Source organism: Hippocampus zosterae, chromosome 3, assembly GCF_025434085.1.
Source record: "Hippocampus zosterae strain Florida chromosome 3, ASM2543408v3, whole genome shotgun sequence".
Lineage (NCBI taxonomy): Eukaryota > Metazoa > Chordata > Actinopteri > Syngnathiformes > Syngnathidae > Hippocampus > Hippocampus zosterae.
In genome coordinates this window covers 25,032,406-25,050,607 of record NC_067453.1, presented here as the reverse complement: position 1 = coordinate 25,050,607, position 18,202 = coordinate 25,032,406, and the positions used below count along the sequence as shown (strand labels likewise).

The 18,202-nt window shown below is 42.6% G+C and overlaps 2 protein-coding genes and 1 long non-coding RNA gene across 4 annotated transcripts; 1 reads left to right on the top strand and 2 right to left on the bottom strand.

Annotated features, from left to right (window-relative positions):
- Nucleotides 1–72: 72 nt before the first annotated feature.
- On the bottom strand, nt 73–13,787 carry LOC127597597 (periphilin-1-like). Of its 2 annotated transcripts, none has more exons than XM_052060754.1 (9): nt 13,328–13,781; nt 13,059–13,132; nt 11,757–11,978; nt 11,561–11,622; nt 9,638–9,694; nt 9,102–9,244; nt 7,275–7,351; nt 6,955–7,089; nt 73–1,082 (listed from the first exon to the last, which is right to left on the bottom strand). In XM_052060754.1, coding segments are annotated over exons 1-9 (966 nt in total). In that variant the 5' UTR covers nt 13,329–13,781; the 3' UTR covers nt 73–887. The 2 variants fall into 2 exon arrangements, with proteins under 2 accessions (XP_051916714.1, XP_051916716.1); XM_052060756.1 differs by lacking the exon at nt 73–1,082 and adding an exon at nt 5,299–6,353 and having other exon boundaries at nt 13,328–13,787.
- LOC127597608 (uncharacterized) lies at nt 2,062–5,136 on the bottom strand. Its single transcript, XR_007961678.1, has 2 exons — nt 4,041–5,136; nt 2,062–3,471 (listed from the first exon to the last, which is right to left on the bottom strand). It is a non-coding gene; the product is annotated as an uncharacterized LOC127597608 (long non-coding RNA).
- Nucleotides 13,788–14,492: 705 nt separating the features above from the next.
- Nucleotides 14,493–17,729, top strand: LOC127597602 (YY1-associated factor 2-like). The gene is made up of 4 exons (XM_052060761.1): nt 14,493–14,834; nt 15,105–15,233; nt 16,169–16,318; nt 16,946–17,729. The coding sequence occupies exons 1-4, from the start codon at nt 14,761–14,763 to the stop codon at nt 17,184–17,186; spliced, it is 594 nt and encodes a 197-aa protein (XP_051916721.1). The 5' UTR covers nt 14,493–14,760; the 3' UTR covers nt 17,187–17,729.
- The last annotated feature ends 473 nt before the right edge of the window (nt 17,730–18,202 follow it).

Sequence of the window (18,202 nt, the reverse complement as noted above, 5' to 3'; positions counted from 1 at the left end):
GCCGACCGAGGACGTCATCCGAAGCAGGCTACCAAAATAAAAAACAACGAATAAACATTTTCATTCAAAATGTACCTTTTTAAAATCCAAATATTTATTGAGTATTTTTCAATTCAAATAATACACAGATGCGTGTCGGAAAATAAGATCACTAAAATAGCCATCTCAGATTGGTCCCACAATACTGTTTGATGACATATGATGCACAACTGTTGATGTTGGATGACTAGCCAAGCATTGTTTGGTTAGTCAGGATGTAGCTAGCGTGGGTTAACCGTCAATCACGTACAAGATGCAGTGAGTTGAAGAAAGTGCATGAAAGCTTCATTCCTCTACGATATGGGGGGAAAATAGTAATCAATGCAGCAAGGCACTCCAAATGGGTATACAATTTCATGTCACCTTAAAATACATCAACTTTCCACGAATGAGTGAAATACTTCTGAATATTGCGATCAGAAAAGTTTCCCGTCCCGCATTTTCTTTCTACCCACAATCTTGCTGCGGTAGACTGTAAATTTCCCCAGTGTGGGACAAATAAATGATATCTTATTAACTTTGATTTGAGAATCATAAACGTCAAGTGTCGAGATAAAACACTGTTGTACGTTCACCACAAAATAATTTTGATATTTACACAGCTATTTTCACTGCCTTGACAAATAACACTCTCAGCTTGACCGTTTTAATGGAGTCTGAAACACATTGGCTCAGTCGAAAAGTGCAGCTGTTCCCAACTTGATGTCAATATATGAATCAGATTAAGAATAAAAAGGGATTTGACAAAATAAAAAGACAAACCCGAATTTTAAAAACTCTTTCCATTCCACGGAATGAGTGTTAGTAAAAAGAAGAAAAAAAGAAAGCCCGACCGCCGGTTGGTCACATTAAGTTTTGTTGTCCGACAACATCAGCCCTTCATCAAGTTCTTTAAGATAGTGCCTGAGGGCAGCAAAACAATTCAGTTTCATTTCGGACAAGTTTGCATTCAGGGCACTGTGAAGAAGATCCTCCAGAGTGGGCTCCTTGGACACCAACATCTTCACCACTGTGACGAATGTCTCACAATCCTGTCTATAATGCTGGACACAAATATAAAACATCATGGTTTGAAAAAAAATCAATATTCATTGGCGTAGTGGGGAAAAGGCGGGCTTGGGTGGTTTTTGCGCATAACTTTTGTGCTGGTGCACCGGAGGAAAAAATAAATAAATAAATTGGGTGCACCAGTGCAAAAAGTTCATCGAGAGCAGTTTTTCATTTCATGGGGATTTCACAATGGGCTCAAATATCTTTGATTCGTCCACTGATCAATGGCGTCATTTATTAGTTCTGAGCACAAAGAAATTGCAGCTGCAGTGTTGCCTACGTATTGTGCCCTTCAGATTTATTGGCACCCTCAGTTAAGATATGTTTAATGCTTGAAAATGAATCAATTTTTTTTTTATCGGAGAAGCATACTATCAATTGAACTGAAAATTGTAGAAATGGTTCACCGGACCTAGACGACCAAGCGCATTGAAAACCTGTGAAGGGGGCTTAAGAGGAGAGTGCAGAGACGACTCGCGTCACTGGATGCTTTAGAGAATTTTTGAAGACCCCTCTTTAGGTTTTTTTCTTTTTTTTTTTCAATATGGTATGAAAAATTCAGTTTCATAGTTTAGTTTCATTTCTACTTCGTCACTTCCCACCACTCTGTAGAAGAGCAGAGAAGAAAATTACTCAGCGTGGAGCACCGGGAAGCTGTTCAAATTTAAGCGCGGCTTCTTGTAGAAAGTGAACTTCATGAACACCCACCCCCCCTCCCCGTCTTGCCAACAGGTGTGTGAACACGTGCACGTTACCGGAGGCAAGGCGAATGTCGAGAAGAAACAACAAGAACACGAGGTGTGAACGTTTTTCATCCGACTGCGGCATTCTTTCTCAGCACACTGTAACAATCTCTCACGATCACCCCCCGAGGACTTTACTGCCGACCTAAAGCGGCCGTTAAGATCTTTATAGGTGTCCCAGGTGCGAACTCACAACATCTTGGAGGAACATAAAAACAAACATTTTCAAAAAAATGTCTGTACTCACATTTATTTAATTACATTTATGAGAGACGAATGTCAAAATGTAACTTTTTTTTCACGTTCTGATCAATAAAGGCCGTAAACGTTTCATTTTTACATGTTATTTTGAAGGTGACAGTTGAAACCTAGAATTCTCCTTATCCATTTTTCCCCTATGGGGGATATTCAAAGACGGAACAAACCAAAGGTTGACCTTCGACCGAGAATGGATTGCGGTCAACCTTTGAGGTTCCCAAGATGTTCTGATTGCAACGCCGTCACAAAAATAAACTCGGCCTAAGTGTTTGGGATACAATAAAACCGCGAGCTGAAGCTTGTCAACTTGACTCAATGTTCAACATCTTGAGCAGACTGTGAGGTTAACCGGTCAAAAGGCTCGCTTCCAGGGATGTGTCAGTTATCGGAAAACCGCGAGCGCTCGTTACTTTTCGTGAGACAACGCTGTGCAGAGTTTTGGTGAGAGGCCATTTATCATTGCGGAAACATCAATTTGAATTTTGGTCAGAAAAGCCTTTGTTAAAAAAAAAAATCAATTTCAGATGGGGCCTAACTAACTCTGTCAGTTACCTCATAACTGACAGAGTTAGAAAAGTGAAAGGAATAATATAATCTCTCTATTAAAACGGTGTCCTCTTTCGACTGCGTGAGTTGATTTATGGGAAGCTTCAACTCATAGCAGACCACAGTAACAATTACAGTGACGTCCGTAATGAAATGCAAAGCAGATAATGCGACTACCAGGCACAGATCACGCAGGGCATAAAAAAAAAAAACGAGGAGAAAAAGACTAACATGCCAAATACCACAGCATCATTATTTATATAAAGATTATTTTTGAATTATGATCAAGAGTACCTGTATATGTGTACCCCAATTCCGAAGAAAACCAAATACGCTGCAATAATAATGCAATGACTGTATCAAATACAAATCCACATTGCAATGCCACAGAATGCAATTTTCAAATGGCAAAGGCTGCAATTTATGAGAAGAAAAAAAAAAGCTCAATTTTGGTCGGTGGATGGGCTTTATTGTTTATCCATCCATCCATTTTCCGATTCGCTTTATCCTCACAAGAATCGTGGAGGGTGCTGGAGCCTTTCCCAGCCGTCTTTGGGCAGTAGGCGGGGGACACCCTGAACCGGTTGCCAGCCAATCGCAGGGCACAGAGAGACGAACAACCATCCGCACTCACGCTCACACCAAGGGACAATTTTGAGTGTTCAATCAGCCTGCTAGGCATGTTTTTGGAATCTGGAAGGAAACCGGAGTACCCGGAGAAAAGCCACACAAGCCCAGGAAAACATGCAAACTCTACACAGGGAGGCCGTAGCCGGGATTGAACCCACAACCTCTGCACTGTGAGGTTGACGCGCTAACTACTGGACCGGACCAGCTGCTTTATTATTTATGTTGGATTGATTATTTTTAGTCATCATACATTCGCTTATGCCTGACGTGATAAATTGATTATGCTTGCAAAGAAGAACGCTTCTGCTTTTAATAGAGATACATTCTTTATTATGTACTCACATTTTATCCATTATATACTCACTTTTATAATCAAGAATGCTTGGTGCACTGTGTGGAAGTTTAGGGACGCAACCACCTTTCCGAGGACGTGGTTGGGAAGAGATAAGTGTTAAGACTAAACAGTGAGCAAGGGTGAACAGTGAATGGAGCCATCAACACCAGCTGCGGCGTGACGTTTTTGTGACATTTGCACACATGTACGTAATTTGCACTCACATAGTCAAACAAGTTCAGTGTGTGTTCAACAGCCCCCACCCTTTAGGTTGGACACACCTATGTAGTAGCTTTCCCAATAACTGAGGAGGTGAAGGGGGAGATCGTTAGGGTTACGTGCCGAGAACTGAAACCGAACGCTTCTCCTCGTTCCCTCCTGGTACCAGAATCGATTCTCCTGTCTCCTCCTTTTGTTTATTCCTGAGTGTCAAATTGGACAAACCTGACAATTTATATGCGCAAATATTTATGTATTTATTCATGCAGTGTCTAGATATGCACTCCTCATGTTCATGTTATTGTTTCATGAAAGTTTAAATAAGCCACAATTTGTGTGTGCGTGTGTGTGGGGTGTGGGGGATTTCTAAAAAAAAAAAAATACCTAAGCTTCTATTTTATGCTTCTATCTCTTGATTTAAATTCTTTAGCTCAACTAGATTCAGCATGTTCATAAAGACGTTGAATTACCCAATTCCTGCATACCAAACCTCTCCTTTTTTTCTAAGGGCATAGATTTTGCTCATGCAGGAGGGGAATTACAGAATGGAAATGAATGGTAGGAGAAAGGGTTTATTACAGCTATCAGCGCAACTGGAATACTTGCCATTCTCTCCTTCCAACAAGGTGCTTTGTGCTCACAGACGAGTTGGCCGCAAAGGGACAGAAATACCCCAGACTGTGGGATGCGTTTGATCCGCATAATGACAGTCCTCACCGCCCTGAGGTACACACGCGGCGCACTGCGTGTGCAACCACATCTTAGGATGATTGTTTCTCATGTCATTTTTAACAGTGTTTAACATGACACAGCTGAAAGCTCAGGTGGCATTTCAATTCTTTCCCAGAAAAAAAAAAATCTCCCATTTATGCCAAGCAATGACGGTGGAACCTCCAAAGTGGAGCGCAACCCAAAAGTGGCGGGACAAATAGAACGAGAAACGATGGCCTCAAAAGTCCAATAAAGCTTGACTGTACCGTTAGCGGGCGGCCCGGTAGTCCAGTGGTTAGCACGTCGGCTTCGCAGTGCAGAGGTACCGGGTTCGATTCCAGCTCCGGCCTCCCTGTGTGGAGTTTGCATGTTCTCCCCGGGCCTGCGTGGGTTTTCTCTGGGTGCTCTGGTTTCCTCCCACATTCCAAAAACATGCGTGGCAGGCTGATTGAACACTCTAAATTGTCCCTAGGTGTGAGTGTGAGTGCGAATGGTTGTTCGTCTCTGTGTGCCCTGCGATTGGTTGGCAACCAATTCGGGGTGTCCCCCGCCTACTGCCCGGAGACAGCTGGGATAGGCTCCAGCACCCCCCGCGACCCTAGTGAGGATCAAGCGGTACGGAAGATGAATGAATGAATGTACCGTTAGCGTATGGCTTTTCCCTATGGCTTTTTTTTTTCCTTTTTGTTACGATGTCAGCGTAGGTTTCCATAGCAGTGAGGGACAACCCTCACCCTTTAGCGTAATGAGGAAATGGATGGTGAATTGCCTTCAGATTTGCAAATTGTGCTTGGTCCACAGTTTCAGGCTGGAACAGGACCTTATAATTGAGAAAGACCTTACGTGCTCCCCCTTCATGGTACACGTGAGAGTGCATTTACTTGCAAAACCAAAAAAGGGTGATTTTTGTACCTGTATGCTGTGAAACTGTTGCATGGAGGTTTTCCATTTTTGAAGCTCTTTAAAGCAGACGCTAAAGGGCTAGAATGGATCAGAAGCCGAGAGAGGAGCGGTAACGTCAAGAGCAGGAGCCTTTAAAAAAAAAAAGTGGGCTTCAACCCAAATCGGATGTTTGTGGAGGTCCAAATTGCGAACATACCCAGGGGTACGAAAGGGACGGACGGGGTGCGGGGGTTGGGAAATCGGGGCCCTGGGTGAGATTACACATACGCCCCCTTCGCTTGTGAGGCTCAAATGAGGCAGGCAGGGGTCCTGCATAACAAGCATGCTAATTGAGGGCTGGTACACATTAGGTGATATTAAAAGCTGCCTCTTGAAGCCAACATCTTCCAGAGGCAAGTAATTGTGAAAAAGTTTCATCAGCGGAGTCCCCTTGAGGAATCAATCCCGAGTTTCGGATGGACATTTTCAGAGCATTACCTCGTATGATCATTTATTCTGCAGTCCGGATCGCCTCATCATGAACGAGGCATGTGGAGGGAAGGTTTTTTATTTTTTTCCAAATCATACCAGTTATGTTTATGGGCATGATGTATTTGTTTAAGGTTTAACGACTGTTCCTTAACCCCAGAATACATGCATAAAAACAGATGAGGATCGGAATGAAAATAAAGAACGTATGGTTTCTGAGATGAGAATTGAGGTCTAATTTTACAAGCTACCCACCAGTTTTGCCCGCGATCTGATCCGTACAGCTCGGAGGGGCAGATGTTCCCGTAAAGGCACCGGAGCGCTCGCCGCCTCCCACCCTTCGTTGGAGGCAGCGCTGGGAACTGGCGGGGTAAAGCATGTGCGCACTAATGCCAAAAGACGTACCACCGCGTGGGTGGCCCGTTTGACATCCCGCGGGCCAATTCCTGCCCCTGCTTGAACAGGAACAGATAAGTGGCACGTACTGCAGCGCGGAGGGACCGAGGGGCGGAGGAGGAACGTGCGACGCCAAATAGCAGGGCTTTGCAACCTTGCTGACTGGCATTTTGGACCCAAGTCGAGGGCAGGTGGTGTTGTACACGGTACACTTTTTTTTTTGTTTAATTTCACTTTACGAAACGTCGGGATGATAATGACGACAGCCAGCCAGATAAGTGTGTTTGACTAGTAGAGGGTGAAAACATTCGTAACTTTAGTCGAGAGCTTCATTTGACACGAGGAGCATCACTAATTTCATCAAGGTTAATTGAAGAGCAAGTTTATAGTGCAGTAGTCACTAAAATGTGATCATTTCGAAAGTGACCTGGTGTCCTGCAAAGTAAGAAATGCTCCCAAACTGCCGCTTTAGATTGGAAGATCTGTGGCCTTGAGCATAGGCAAAGTGAAAAGCATACACTAATAATATGGACCCATTTAGTACCAGAAGCTGACACGCTCACAGAAAAAGCACGATTTGGCGGTACAGGCCGATAATAAAGGACTCATTGCATTGGCCGCTAATAAACTATTACGTGGTATTTTTCATCATGTTACCTTTTCGATTTCCAGAGCCTTGGCTTTAATGGCTTCCGACCGTCGCGCCTTTAATTCTTGGGCTTGGGTCGTTTCAGGCTCGGCGCTGGAAGGAGCCGGCTCCTCTTTCTCAGGTAGAGAATCACAGGGCTTTTCCTGGCCGAGTAAAGGTCGTGGGTCAGTGACGAAGGTCACGGTTTGGAAACCGGTTCTGATTTCAAAGACTTTCCAAATAAAACTAAGACACAACTCGACTCTTTCGCCAGGGTTGCGTTCTGGGGACATGTCGACAGTGAGCAGAGCCAAGTGTATCATATCAAGAACCAAATGTGATTATTTACCGTGATTGATGAAGATGTTTGGGGAGGTTCCTCTGCAGGGACACTTGGAGGTAGGGTTGGTTCCGGAACAGACTTGGCTAATTAAAAAAAAAAGACAAAATGAAAAGAATGGAAATTGGGGTTGTTGAGTGTGATGTTGTTTGGAACCTTGGGTCAGCCGACTCGTCAGAAAATTGTTTCAAAAAGGTTTTTCGTTCATTGCCCCTGTCTGTGAGCACGAGAGCCAGAAGAACGCACACAAAATTCACCAGAACTCCATTGCAGCATGCTTTACTGGCCTAATTAGTGTTCCAGATGGAGGTGGGAGGTACAAATGTTTTCTCACTGCTTTATTGCATCTTCAAACGCTTGGCACAACAAAGAACACCATTTTCAGCACATAAATATGCTTGCGCAGCTCACCAATCAAAGCAAAGAAATGACTCTGTCTCAGGCTAATGACCTTTGCCGTGTCCAATTAACTGAAACCATCTTTTCGAACCAGGTTTGGCAGAATCTTGTAAAAGTCTCAAGGAAGCATGTGAAACGAAGTTTCCAAAGTGATCCCTGTGACACTGTTGAACCACGCGGTAACTACTTTCTCATGAAGGAGGTCGATTTGGGAAGCCAAAGCCAAAAAGGCCAACGCTATCCCCCCCCCCCCCCATCACTAAACTCACACAAAAGGGAATGTGATGTTAGTGTCCCCCCCCCCCCCACCCCTCGCATTCCATGCCTCATCAGAAAACAGATGCTTCAACGGCTTTGTCTCACTGGATGTTTCGTTTATATTCATTCCTTAATTTATTTATACACACCCAACTAGGAGAAGTTAGTGTGTGGTGTCAATTTGTGGACTCGGTGGAAGGAGGAGCACAAGGAATATTCAAACATAGAACAATTCAAAAACGCAGATCAAAAATCCTTTTTCACAAGACGCAGTGGGACCTCTACTTACGAAATGAATTGGTTCTACACGAAATTTCTTACCTAGAAAATTTTGAAAGTAGAGACGCATTTTCCATGTAAATGCCCTAATCCGTTCCAAGCCCCCCAAAATTCTGACATAAATGTTTCCTAAAGCATAAGAACATCAAAATATGTAACAAATACATGTTACAATTAGATTATTGCACTAAAGTGACAGTTGTCCACAATGTAAAAAAAACAAAGAATAAAGAATAAAGACGATGGTCATTTAACTTTTGACTGCATCCTCACCATTTTATGCCCTGTTTAGTTCACATTCTCTCTCAGAAGAGGTTTCTTTCTGCCTGGCATTTGGTCACATACGGATCCAAGGACGATTGCTTTTGTCGGCTTTTAAAAATCCTTCGAAAATGTCCAAGGCAAACATCAGCATAGTGAGCGATCGCCCGACTGCTGAACACTTTTTCTGGGTGATTCATATTTACGTAAAACCATTGGAACACATCATGGCCAGAGGGGCTAATGACGAGGACGCTGCATATCCATCTTCCTGTCCACACACAGAGACAAATAAGGTAGAAGTCCCCTCTTAGCCCACGGGATGCCAGGATGATGCTCGGTCGTAGCCAATGGCAGAACAGGGATAAGTATGTTGCGTTCAGGAAACTCTGAGCTGCAAGTAGTGGCCCATACTGTATTTTTACCTTTCGTAACTTGAAATTTCTTTCGTAACCTGAGGCGATATTTTCCTCTTGAGGAGTTTTGTAACTTGAACATTTTGTATGAAGAGACGTTCGTAAGTAGAGGTACCACTGTACAGGAATTAGCATTCTTGATTTGGAACTGAAATGTTTAGTGATGGAAATGTGGCCATCTCCAATCCATCGCCTGGGATGAGCTGCAGAAATGAAGCCTTACTTTTTGGAGCGTGTGCAGAGCCTTTGTCGGACTCAGGAGAAATGTTCTTTTTAGCAGGTGGTTGGCTTTTCTTCTTCCCAGATGAGCGCTCCCAGTCTCCTTTCACATTCTGCGAGTGCCTGAGTTGATTATTGGCCTCTCGACTGAAATGAAGCATAGCCCAGTTAAGTCAACAGGGTGCAATTTCTCCAGCTTATATCTGGGCATCACAGCAGGATAACTTTTATCGGAACAAGTCAAACGTAAGGCATGAAACCGTTCACAGTCATGAGAATGCTTTAAGAGTTAACACAGCGTTATAAAGAAGAGAAGAAGGTGACCTTTCACCTACGACGGCACATAACCTGCATCACAGGAAATTGTTCGCCATCAGCAGTCTCTAATTGCAGTTTGTGTTCAGAACAGTTTAGATGTACAATAGATTTATATTTTGTTTATTCTCATTCAAAATGTGTTCATGTTCGGGTCGGTTATGGCTGTTGCTCGCGTGAGCAGTAATTGGTCCATTCTTACGGGTTAAAAGGAAAGGGACTTACTTTTGAGAGTGGCCTCGTCCCCTGTTGTTGTAGTATGGACCGGGTCGGCCATTTTTCCTGAAAAACACAACCAGTTACGAATTGGCTGCTGCAAAAGGAAAGATCAAGCCGGGAGAATGAGAACAGAACTCACAATTAATTGAAAACTCCCCAACTTCATCATTACAGGTTTTAGGAGGGAAAGTGGATAATGATTGGGGCAATGAAAAAGTACGGGTGGAAGACAAAACCACAGATTTAAATACAGCGCCAGTAGGGCACATGGATCAATTTGTGGAATGGAGGCAATCTTCCACTTTTGGCCCTTGGAACACGTAAAAGGACCAATTTTCAACTCAGCACCAATTTTCAAGTCAGCGTCTGTCCTTCATTGAAAGCACTGTTTAATTAGACCCAAATATAGAGCTGAAGTCACAGGGTGCTGTCACCGGATTTGTGGCAACCCCACTTCCGCGCATTATTTAACCACTGAAAGCTGTGAAGCCATTGCGCCACGTTCAGCCTGCATCCAGATGTTTAGGTGTGCAAGTCCCGCAGGCACCTGGTTGCTGAGTCCTCAGTCTGAACATAAACCGCATTTCAAAATGAAATTAGGTTGAATGAGAATCACTCTTTGCACACCCTGCAGCAAAAGGTAATTGCTCAGGATATTCTTATATAGACGTTCAGTGGTTGGGCCTTTGGTCACAAAAGAAAATCCTCAAATTTGGCCTGATTATTGGGTACACCCCACTTGATTTGACTTGCAATAAGTCCACACTAAAAATGGCAACCCTCAAAGCACTGTACGGCACCGAAACACATCAATTTAATGGCAGTAAGACTATAACTGAGGTGTGTGGCTTAAAACATCCGAGGTACGGGTGGGTGTTTTAACTCGGGGGCTGTGGGGGTGAGGGGCAGGGGCTGGCTGCTTTTTCTTTTTGGGTGGGGTAAAGGGTGGATGCTGGGGTTCTTTGGCAGAGTGAGTAGACACTAGTGCCCTTTGTCCCTCACTCTCGTCTGGTATGACTCCTAGAAAAGGAGACTGCCAGTGGTGGGTGGTGGTTTGGGGGCGTAAACCACTGCAATGTTGAAGCTGCCGAGGTGAGAAGTGTGTGTGTGTGTGTGTTGACATCGGGTTTAACAACAACTGGACTTAGCGACTCTGTCTGGGGTTAAGCCTCGAGGTTTACGAGCAGCGGGGTCACAAAGAAACACTTGCAAATATATTTTTCTGTACACTAAGGTATTAGGGACCCATTCAGCCGGCTGGGTGAAACGGAGGACAAATCAATGAATGTGGTGTCATTTTATACCCATTTGTACATGGGCAGTTAAGCAACCCTGTTCAATTATACAGGGTGTTCACAAAGGCACTATGCACTTACCGTATGTTTAATAAAAGGCAATGTAAAACATCTGAGGTACGCATGTTTTCTTTATACGAACATGCCAGACAGATATGTTCTCCTTTTATTCTATCCTTAAACATGTCTGTTCGTGAAGGTAAAAGTGCATACTGACTTTCCAAACACCCACTTCAAAGCTCCTCCAGTTGTCCACGGCGCTCTCATAGTTGAATCTCTTTTTTATAAAGTGGAACCCTGTTTCCCTCTAGTGGCCTTTTTCTAAATTGCAGTCGATTCTTTGAAGCGACCCTTGGAGCAAGGTGGCACAATCCTTCAAATAAAGGACAAATATCTAACTTCAAAGAAGGACCTGTGATCGCTGCATTTCGGCATATAATTTTGTCATTGTTTCATGCATGATTCAAAAAGAAAAATGGCAGCTGGAAATCAAAACACTAAAATCCAGATTTTTTAAAAAATATACTGTATCATGTATACGTTATTAATGGATCGTTCGGGGTTTGCCAAGGACCCACTAACGTCTTACGTGAAGGTCAGATACGACGACGCTAAAGCAAATAACATGAATCACCTGGAGCGTATCTGATGCCTCAAGTCATCTCTGTTATAATGTGGGCGTTGACAAGGTGGCTCCTAAGAGATGGGTGAGGAGGGGAACAAAAATCACTAAAATAATAAAATGTTCGCTGTATTGTTTTTCATATCAAATATATAAACATTTTCTGAATTGAGTATGACTGTTTTCATCCATCCAGGTCGTGTCTTACCGGGTGATGGGGTGGAGAGTTCCTGTGGAAACTGACATAATTGGGGTTGTGATTGAAGTATCGCTCCGATGGGTAATCATTGTCCCTGCGACATTCTTCGCCGGTGTACAATGGGTCATCATTACACCACCGGTCATCTTCAAATCCTGTGTCATAGTTCTCCACTGGAGGAGGGAGGGAGGCACCCCTTTGAAAAATATTGACCACTCTGTGGACTGTCACCTGAAAAAAAATACAGTGTTGTATATGTGCATTTCTTGCCCAAAGATTCCATAATTGAGATGTTTCACATGGGCGTGAGTAGTTACCTTGCGTTTGTCATGGTGATTTTTTTTGTAATCACGATGTGAACATAATTTAAAAGAAATAATTTTAATTTGCATTCTTAGTTCAAAACATGTTCATTCTTTTGTGTCCTGTTTGCCCTAAAACCAGAACCCAAAAAAGAGTAAGGCAAGGAACTTCTTGTTCCCAGCACATAGGTTTTCCACATTAACTTTCAGCCTTACTAATTCGATGGCAGAAGAGAAGGTGAGCGTGAACAAGGCTGTATTTCCCGTTAGGTCTTATTTGTAGATCCGATCGATTATGTCATTGATCAACTGGCAAATTATAACATTGCAGTCGATCACATAAAATGCAAAATATCATCTGATCCCGATCCAGCCGATCAGATTGGTGCAAAATCTAGTTATAACTGTGTCGGATGACTGCGCAAGGTGTCTTATTGTCCCAATCGGCTGATGAATTTAAGCACCCGTCTGGAAACATCTTATCTTGTGGGGTGGAAAAATGTGAGATTTTATTTGAACACACCTTAACCCCCCTTTCACTGCAGAGCGCCGATGCATATGTGGAACTGGGAGTCGCAGCTTGGAATTAAAGCGGATTTACATGGGACAGGAGAAGAGAGCCAATCTCTCTTTTTTGTTAATGGATGCTACAGCTTCTTGATGCTTTCAAGCTTAGCTTGAAGCAGACGTGTGCACACGGTGAAAAGGACACTTTGATTCGTTCCTCTTTCATCTACAACGTGTATGCAGGAAAGTTTTATGTTGAGAGGGAAGAAATTTCATCTCTGCTGTATGTTACACATACGTACAGCACACTTGACAAAGTTGTATACAATTCAACAGCTTTATTACTCAATTTAAATTAAGATATCGTTTATTTGTCCCATACTGGGGAAATTTACACTCTACAGCAGCAAATTTGGGGGGTAGAAAGAAGAAAAACAATTATACCACCAATACCACAGAAATGTAAACAGTTTGAATGCGACCCATTAAAACACTATCTTACCTCTCTCGTATCCGCTGGCTCGTAGCGCTGTTCATAACGCACACGCATGGAGTGCCACCTTTGTCTTAATGGCACTGAAAGAGATGACTTGGTAAACAATTTGGCTGTTGGTCACAATTGTGTACAGCAACTGTTAAGTAACATTTGAACATAGTGTAAAACTACACTGATTTAACATGGATTCGATGAAGACCGAAAATATATTTACATGCGCGACTTAGGAACACATGTTAGTCTCGATACGTGCGCAAAAACAAACATTCACTTACTTTTGTTAGTGATTTACTGCGATATGACACGGTGATGTATCAGCGCAGTACTAAGGACCCGAGAAGCAAAGGATCGATGTTCGTCTTGGCGAAGTTGCAAATTTCCCCCAACGTTTTTTCTCCAACGAGATCACAGTAACCCAACTTCTGGGTAGATTTCGCTCGGTATTTTGGTGCGGAAGTGCGTGGGAGCCAACGTTAGCAAATAACATCAGTTAGCTAGTTAGCATAACATCGCACAAGGCAGTAGCAAAACCCGACACGATGAACATCACTGGAAAAACGGCCAAATAACCTAATGGTGTCAATAGCTCCTCGTCGAACAACATGCACGTCCTACTGTATGTGTACTGCACATGTATTTGGACTTAAATGGCATTTATTCGCTGCGTTTATGCATGACGACCTTCTTTTTCTTCGCCTTTTGTGTTTTATAGCGTTTGGCGAGAAACACGGAGATGGAATACTGCCAACTACTGGTATGGAGTGTGAACCAGACATGTTCCGACAAACATATCTCCCCAAATCACAATTGGCCAGAAAAGGAGGGAAACAAAGAGTAAAAGAAAGGGGGTGAGCAACAATATGCATACTAGTATAAATCTGGATTCTAAATGTCTTATATTATCCAATACCAGATTTGTAGACTTCAAAAAACAATATAGAATTGTTACTATTATTCAGTACTGTATTTGCATTATAACCAGTCTTATTTTCTCTTTTGCCGGAACTGGATTCCCCTCATCCAGTGCCACATCCACATCACTCCAAACACACAATTATAGCATTGACACAATTCTTCGCCTCACTTCTTTTATTTTGTTTGATAATATATTCTTGACTACTCATACGATATTTAAAAATTATTGCATAGATGTCATCTTATTATTCTGTTGGCTGAATGGCATACACACATATGTAGATCGATTAATCAGAGACTTAAAATTTGTGTATTTGAAAAAGAATAATGCAAAAATATGAAAGCACAGAACATTTTTATAATTGCTCTTAATATATTTTTAGTGTACGTTTGTGAGCCTTTTGTTTGTATGCCCATGTCCCTTATTTTTCTATTTTCTGTTCCTAAATAAAGTTGAAAAACAAACAAACAAAAACAGGATGGTTTCCGCGTCTGCTTCGCTTCTTAGGTTAGAGGAAACCGCCTCTCTGGTGTACACCGGAGGAAGTGGCCATATTCCCTCAGTTGGAGACCAAAATAGCCAATCAAAGAGGCTAAATAAATTTGAAACAATATTTTTGTTTATAAATTAGGATTGTTGTATTTTAAGTATTTTCCATTCCGTATGCCATCATCGGGGCGCTGTTGTGATTAAGTCAAACGTGATTGGTTGGACTTCGGCCACGTGACCCTGCTCAACCGGAGTTTCAACGACAGCTGAGTAGCAACTAACCGCGACATTATTTATTTTTAAATGGTAACGTTTGATCCATTAGACCACACGGACGGCAACTTGTGTATGATGGGTGACAAGAAGAGTCCCACAAGGTAAAAAAAGCAATAACATACAGTACGTGACTGAAGACGGCTCTGCAGGCTAGTCCCGAAAAGAAACCGCGTCGGGAAATTGATGGAGCTCTTTTGAACGTGACTGATTTCTTGGCGGTTAGCTTGTTAAATGCACCACTGCCGTGTGCTTGAAAGCTTCGTTTGGTCGACCTCAGACATGAAAACACTCGTGCCGAGCCGCTTTGGTTAAACTTGATCCGCACACAGTTTTACAGCCAGCCTCCCGTTGTTGTTTTGTGTTATGTGAAGGCCGAAACGGCAGCCGAAGCAACCGCCAACCGACGATGGCTATTGGGACTGTAGCGTCTGCACCTTCAGGAACACCGCCGAGGCGTTCAAGTGTACGATGTGCGATGTCAGGAAAGGGACGTCCACTCGGTAAGTATATGTCAAGTCTTGCAACGTTTGGACAAAGGAAGACTGTAACATATTTACACTCGTGACGAGACAACTTTAAGACCACTGGAGTCAGTCTGTATCCGATGTTTCTCATTTTGTTGTACACGCAAAATAAAGTACATGCATGTTCCCATTACATGTCAACGCACCACGAGAAGCGCTCCTGAGGTGTGAATGTAGTACTGTATTCTATTTCTTGTAATGACAAATGTTAAATTAAATATATGGTCAATATGTTTGTGTGTGGGTGGTGGGGGGGACTCAAAGGGAAGTTAATCTATTGCATTCAGTCTATTATTATCAAATCAGGTGTTGCTAGTTTTTGGCTCTGTGGGCGGCGGGTGCCATGTCCAACTGGAAGATAAAATCATTGTCTCCAATAAGCTGTCGGCAGCCGGAAGCATGAAGTGGTGTGACGTTTTTTTGAGTCCTCTTCTCCATATGGAGGGTATCAGTGATGTTTTTCTGCACAACTATCAAGTCAGTGGTCTTCCCCATGAAGTTGAAGCCTACTAAGACAGACTGAGGCTATTTAAAGGCTACGGAAAACCTCTGCGGGTATTTTGCGTTACTTAGCTGACAATATTGGAACACAGGGAGCCTACAATGTGAACCTTGTTATTCAAGTTTGTGAAAGGGACAAGGTGTACAAGATTTTGACATTACAGTCCAGGGTTGAGGGTTTCTATCTCGGGTCAAACTAAAAAGCAGCATGCAATGGGGGTAATGTCACTTTTTTTAATCAGATTACCAAAATTTAGCCAATGCAAATATATGAACTCTTTCGTTTGACTGGCAACATCAGACAAGTCATCATTCTGAATTACAAGCCAGTGAACCCGCTGGTGTACTTATCTTGCGGATGCACCACAAGTGTAACCATCACACTCTTGTCCTTGTTTTTTTTTTTTTAGAAAACCACGGCCCGTTTCCCAGTTGGTCGTACAGCAAGTAAATCAGCAATTTGCACCGCCGCCCACACTGTTTAGAAAGGAGAAGAAAGACAAATCGGAGAAGGGCGACAGAGAACTCGCGCTGAGGAAGAAAAGCGTAAAAAAGATGAGGTATTTGACAGCCACATTCACCAGTATTAGTTCAGTGGGCCTCATTCTCGAATGTTCATACCCTGCGCACAATTTGACCGGATACACTAAACCACCATTGGATTCATGACATGTGCATACTGGCCCGGTTTCGTCGCCCGGAATCTCCTCACTACACTGTGAACCTGGAACTCTTACTATTCAGTGTTGTTGTTGTTTTTTATATTGTACTGACGTTCAAAGTTTGGGAGAACCGGGGGCTGCAGTGGAAGAGCACACGTCCATCTGCGCCTGACTAGGATAACATGTGTTGAAAGGTTGTCTGGCCTCCACAGAAAAACTATTTTTAAAATCCGGTTTGACTAAATTGCTCTGACTAATTATTAGTGTTATTATTATTATTATTTATTTATTCTCACAACAAATGATGATGTATCTGTGTTCATCTATCTTTGACAGCAACATAGAGTGACAATTTGAACAATTCAAGATTTCAGACAAAGTAAATCTGTAAAAACATTGAAATGAGACCATGGCATTTTTGCTCGGTGGTTTGCCTTGAGATTTTTCTAATATAAAATACGCTGCTTGGCTCAGTTAAGTTTGGGAAACGCATTCATTCGGTTTTTTATTATTTCCCTTCTGCAGACCTAGGCTAAAAAACGTGGACCGGAGCAGCGCTCAGCATTTGGAGGTTACGGTCGGTGACCTGACAGTAATAATCACAGACTTTAAGGAGAAAGCCAAACCTACATCTACTTCCGCCGGCGCCGCAGCCGCCGACATGCACAATCAAAGCGGCTCGAGCTCCGACAACACTGAGCGAGGAGCGTCGCGGTGCTCCTCTCCGCGGGGGGAGGGCTCGTCCGTCAGCGGCGATGCTCACTAATCCACGGATTTCCCAGTACGGCAAAAGCCATTCTAATGCACTCAACCAGAGATTGACATGCATGTTTTGTTAGTTAATACTATAACTACCCTTGTTAGATTTGGCTTCCATGTTCGGGTGTTTTGAAGATACTTCTGGTACAGCCAAATCAAACACGATAAAGTGAGCAAATGAACAATAAGTAGCACATGGTGGCATCATCATACTGGTGGTGGTGGCTGCAAAGAACAAGTGATGCATTAAGATGACAATGTGAAGTTTATTTCATGTTGTACGCTAGAAATTTTGTTATTTGCACTTGAATGGCATTTTATGTTCACAATTACTTTTTGTTTTGTGACCCCATGTTATTATTAGTCAGTCATAACACTCTTTGCTTACTCTGGCCTTATCTGCTCTCGTCTTTGGATGCAATAAATGTTTCCTAGCATTTAGTAAGAACTATTGAACGGTTTACTTTTTCACTTTAGATCTGAGCATGATTAATCTATGGAATGGTTTATATTGTAAAATACTGTGAATTAAAATAAATGTACATTCTTGTTTGAGTTTTTTTTAATGTAAGTACAAAGCAGTAGATTTCAGGATCGTTATCATGCTTCTCAACTTAATAGATGAAGTGATCATTTGGAGGAGGGAGACATAAACAGGCTGCATACGGGCTCTTGAGGACCGGACTTGGACACCCCTGGTTTCGAGTCTCCAATGATCCAATCATGCATTTTAGTTTTTGTTTTTAGTATGGGAGGAAGGTGAGGTACCAAGAAAACAAGAGATTCAAACTCTGAAGCCCACAACTGCGAGGTAGATGTGACTACCACAAGGTCCACCGTGCTATAGCAATATTTAATGAATTCTTCAATGAGTGAGTCATTAAAATAACATTAGCCTGTGGATTTTTATCATAACTTTCTTGAAGTATATTCAAATCAATATAGTTTGATGCTATATAGTACATCAAGTATTTATAATGGTCAATTCAATGCCATGGTTGTAATTGCAGCGTTTATTACAGT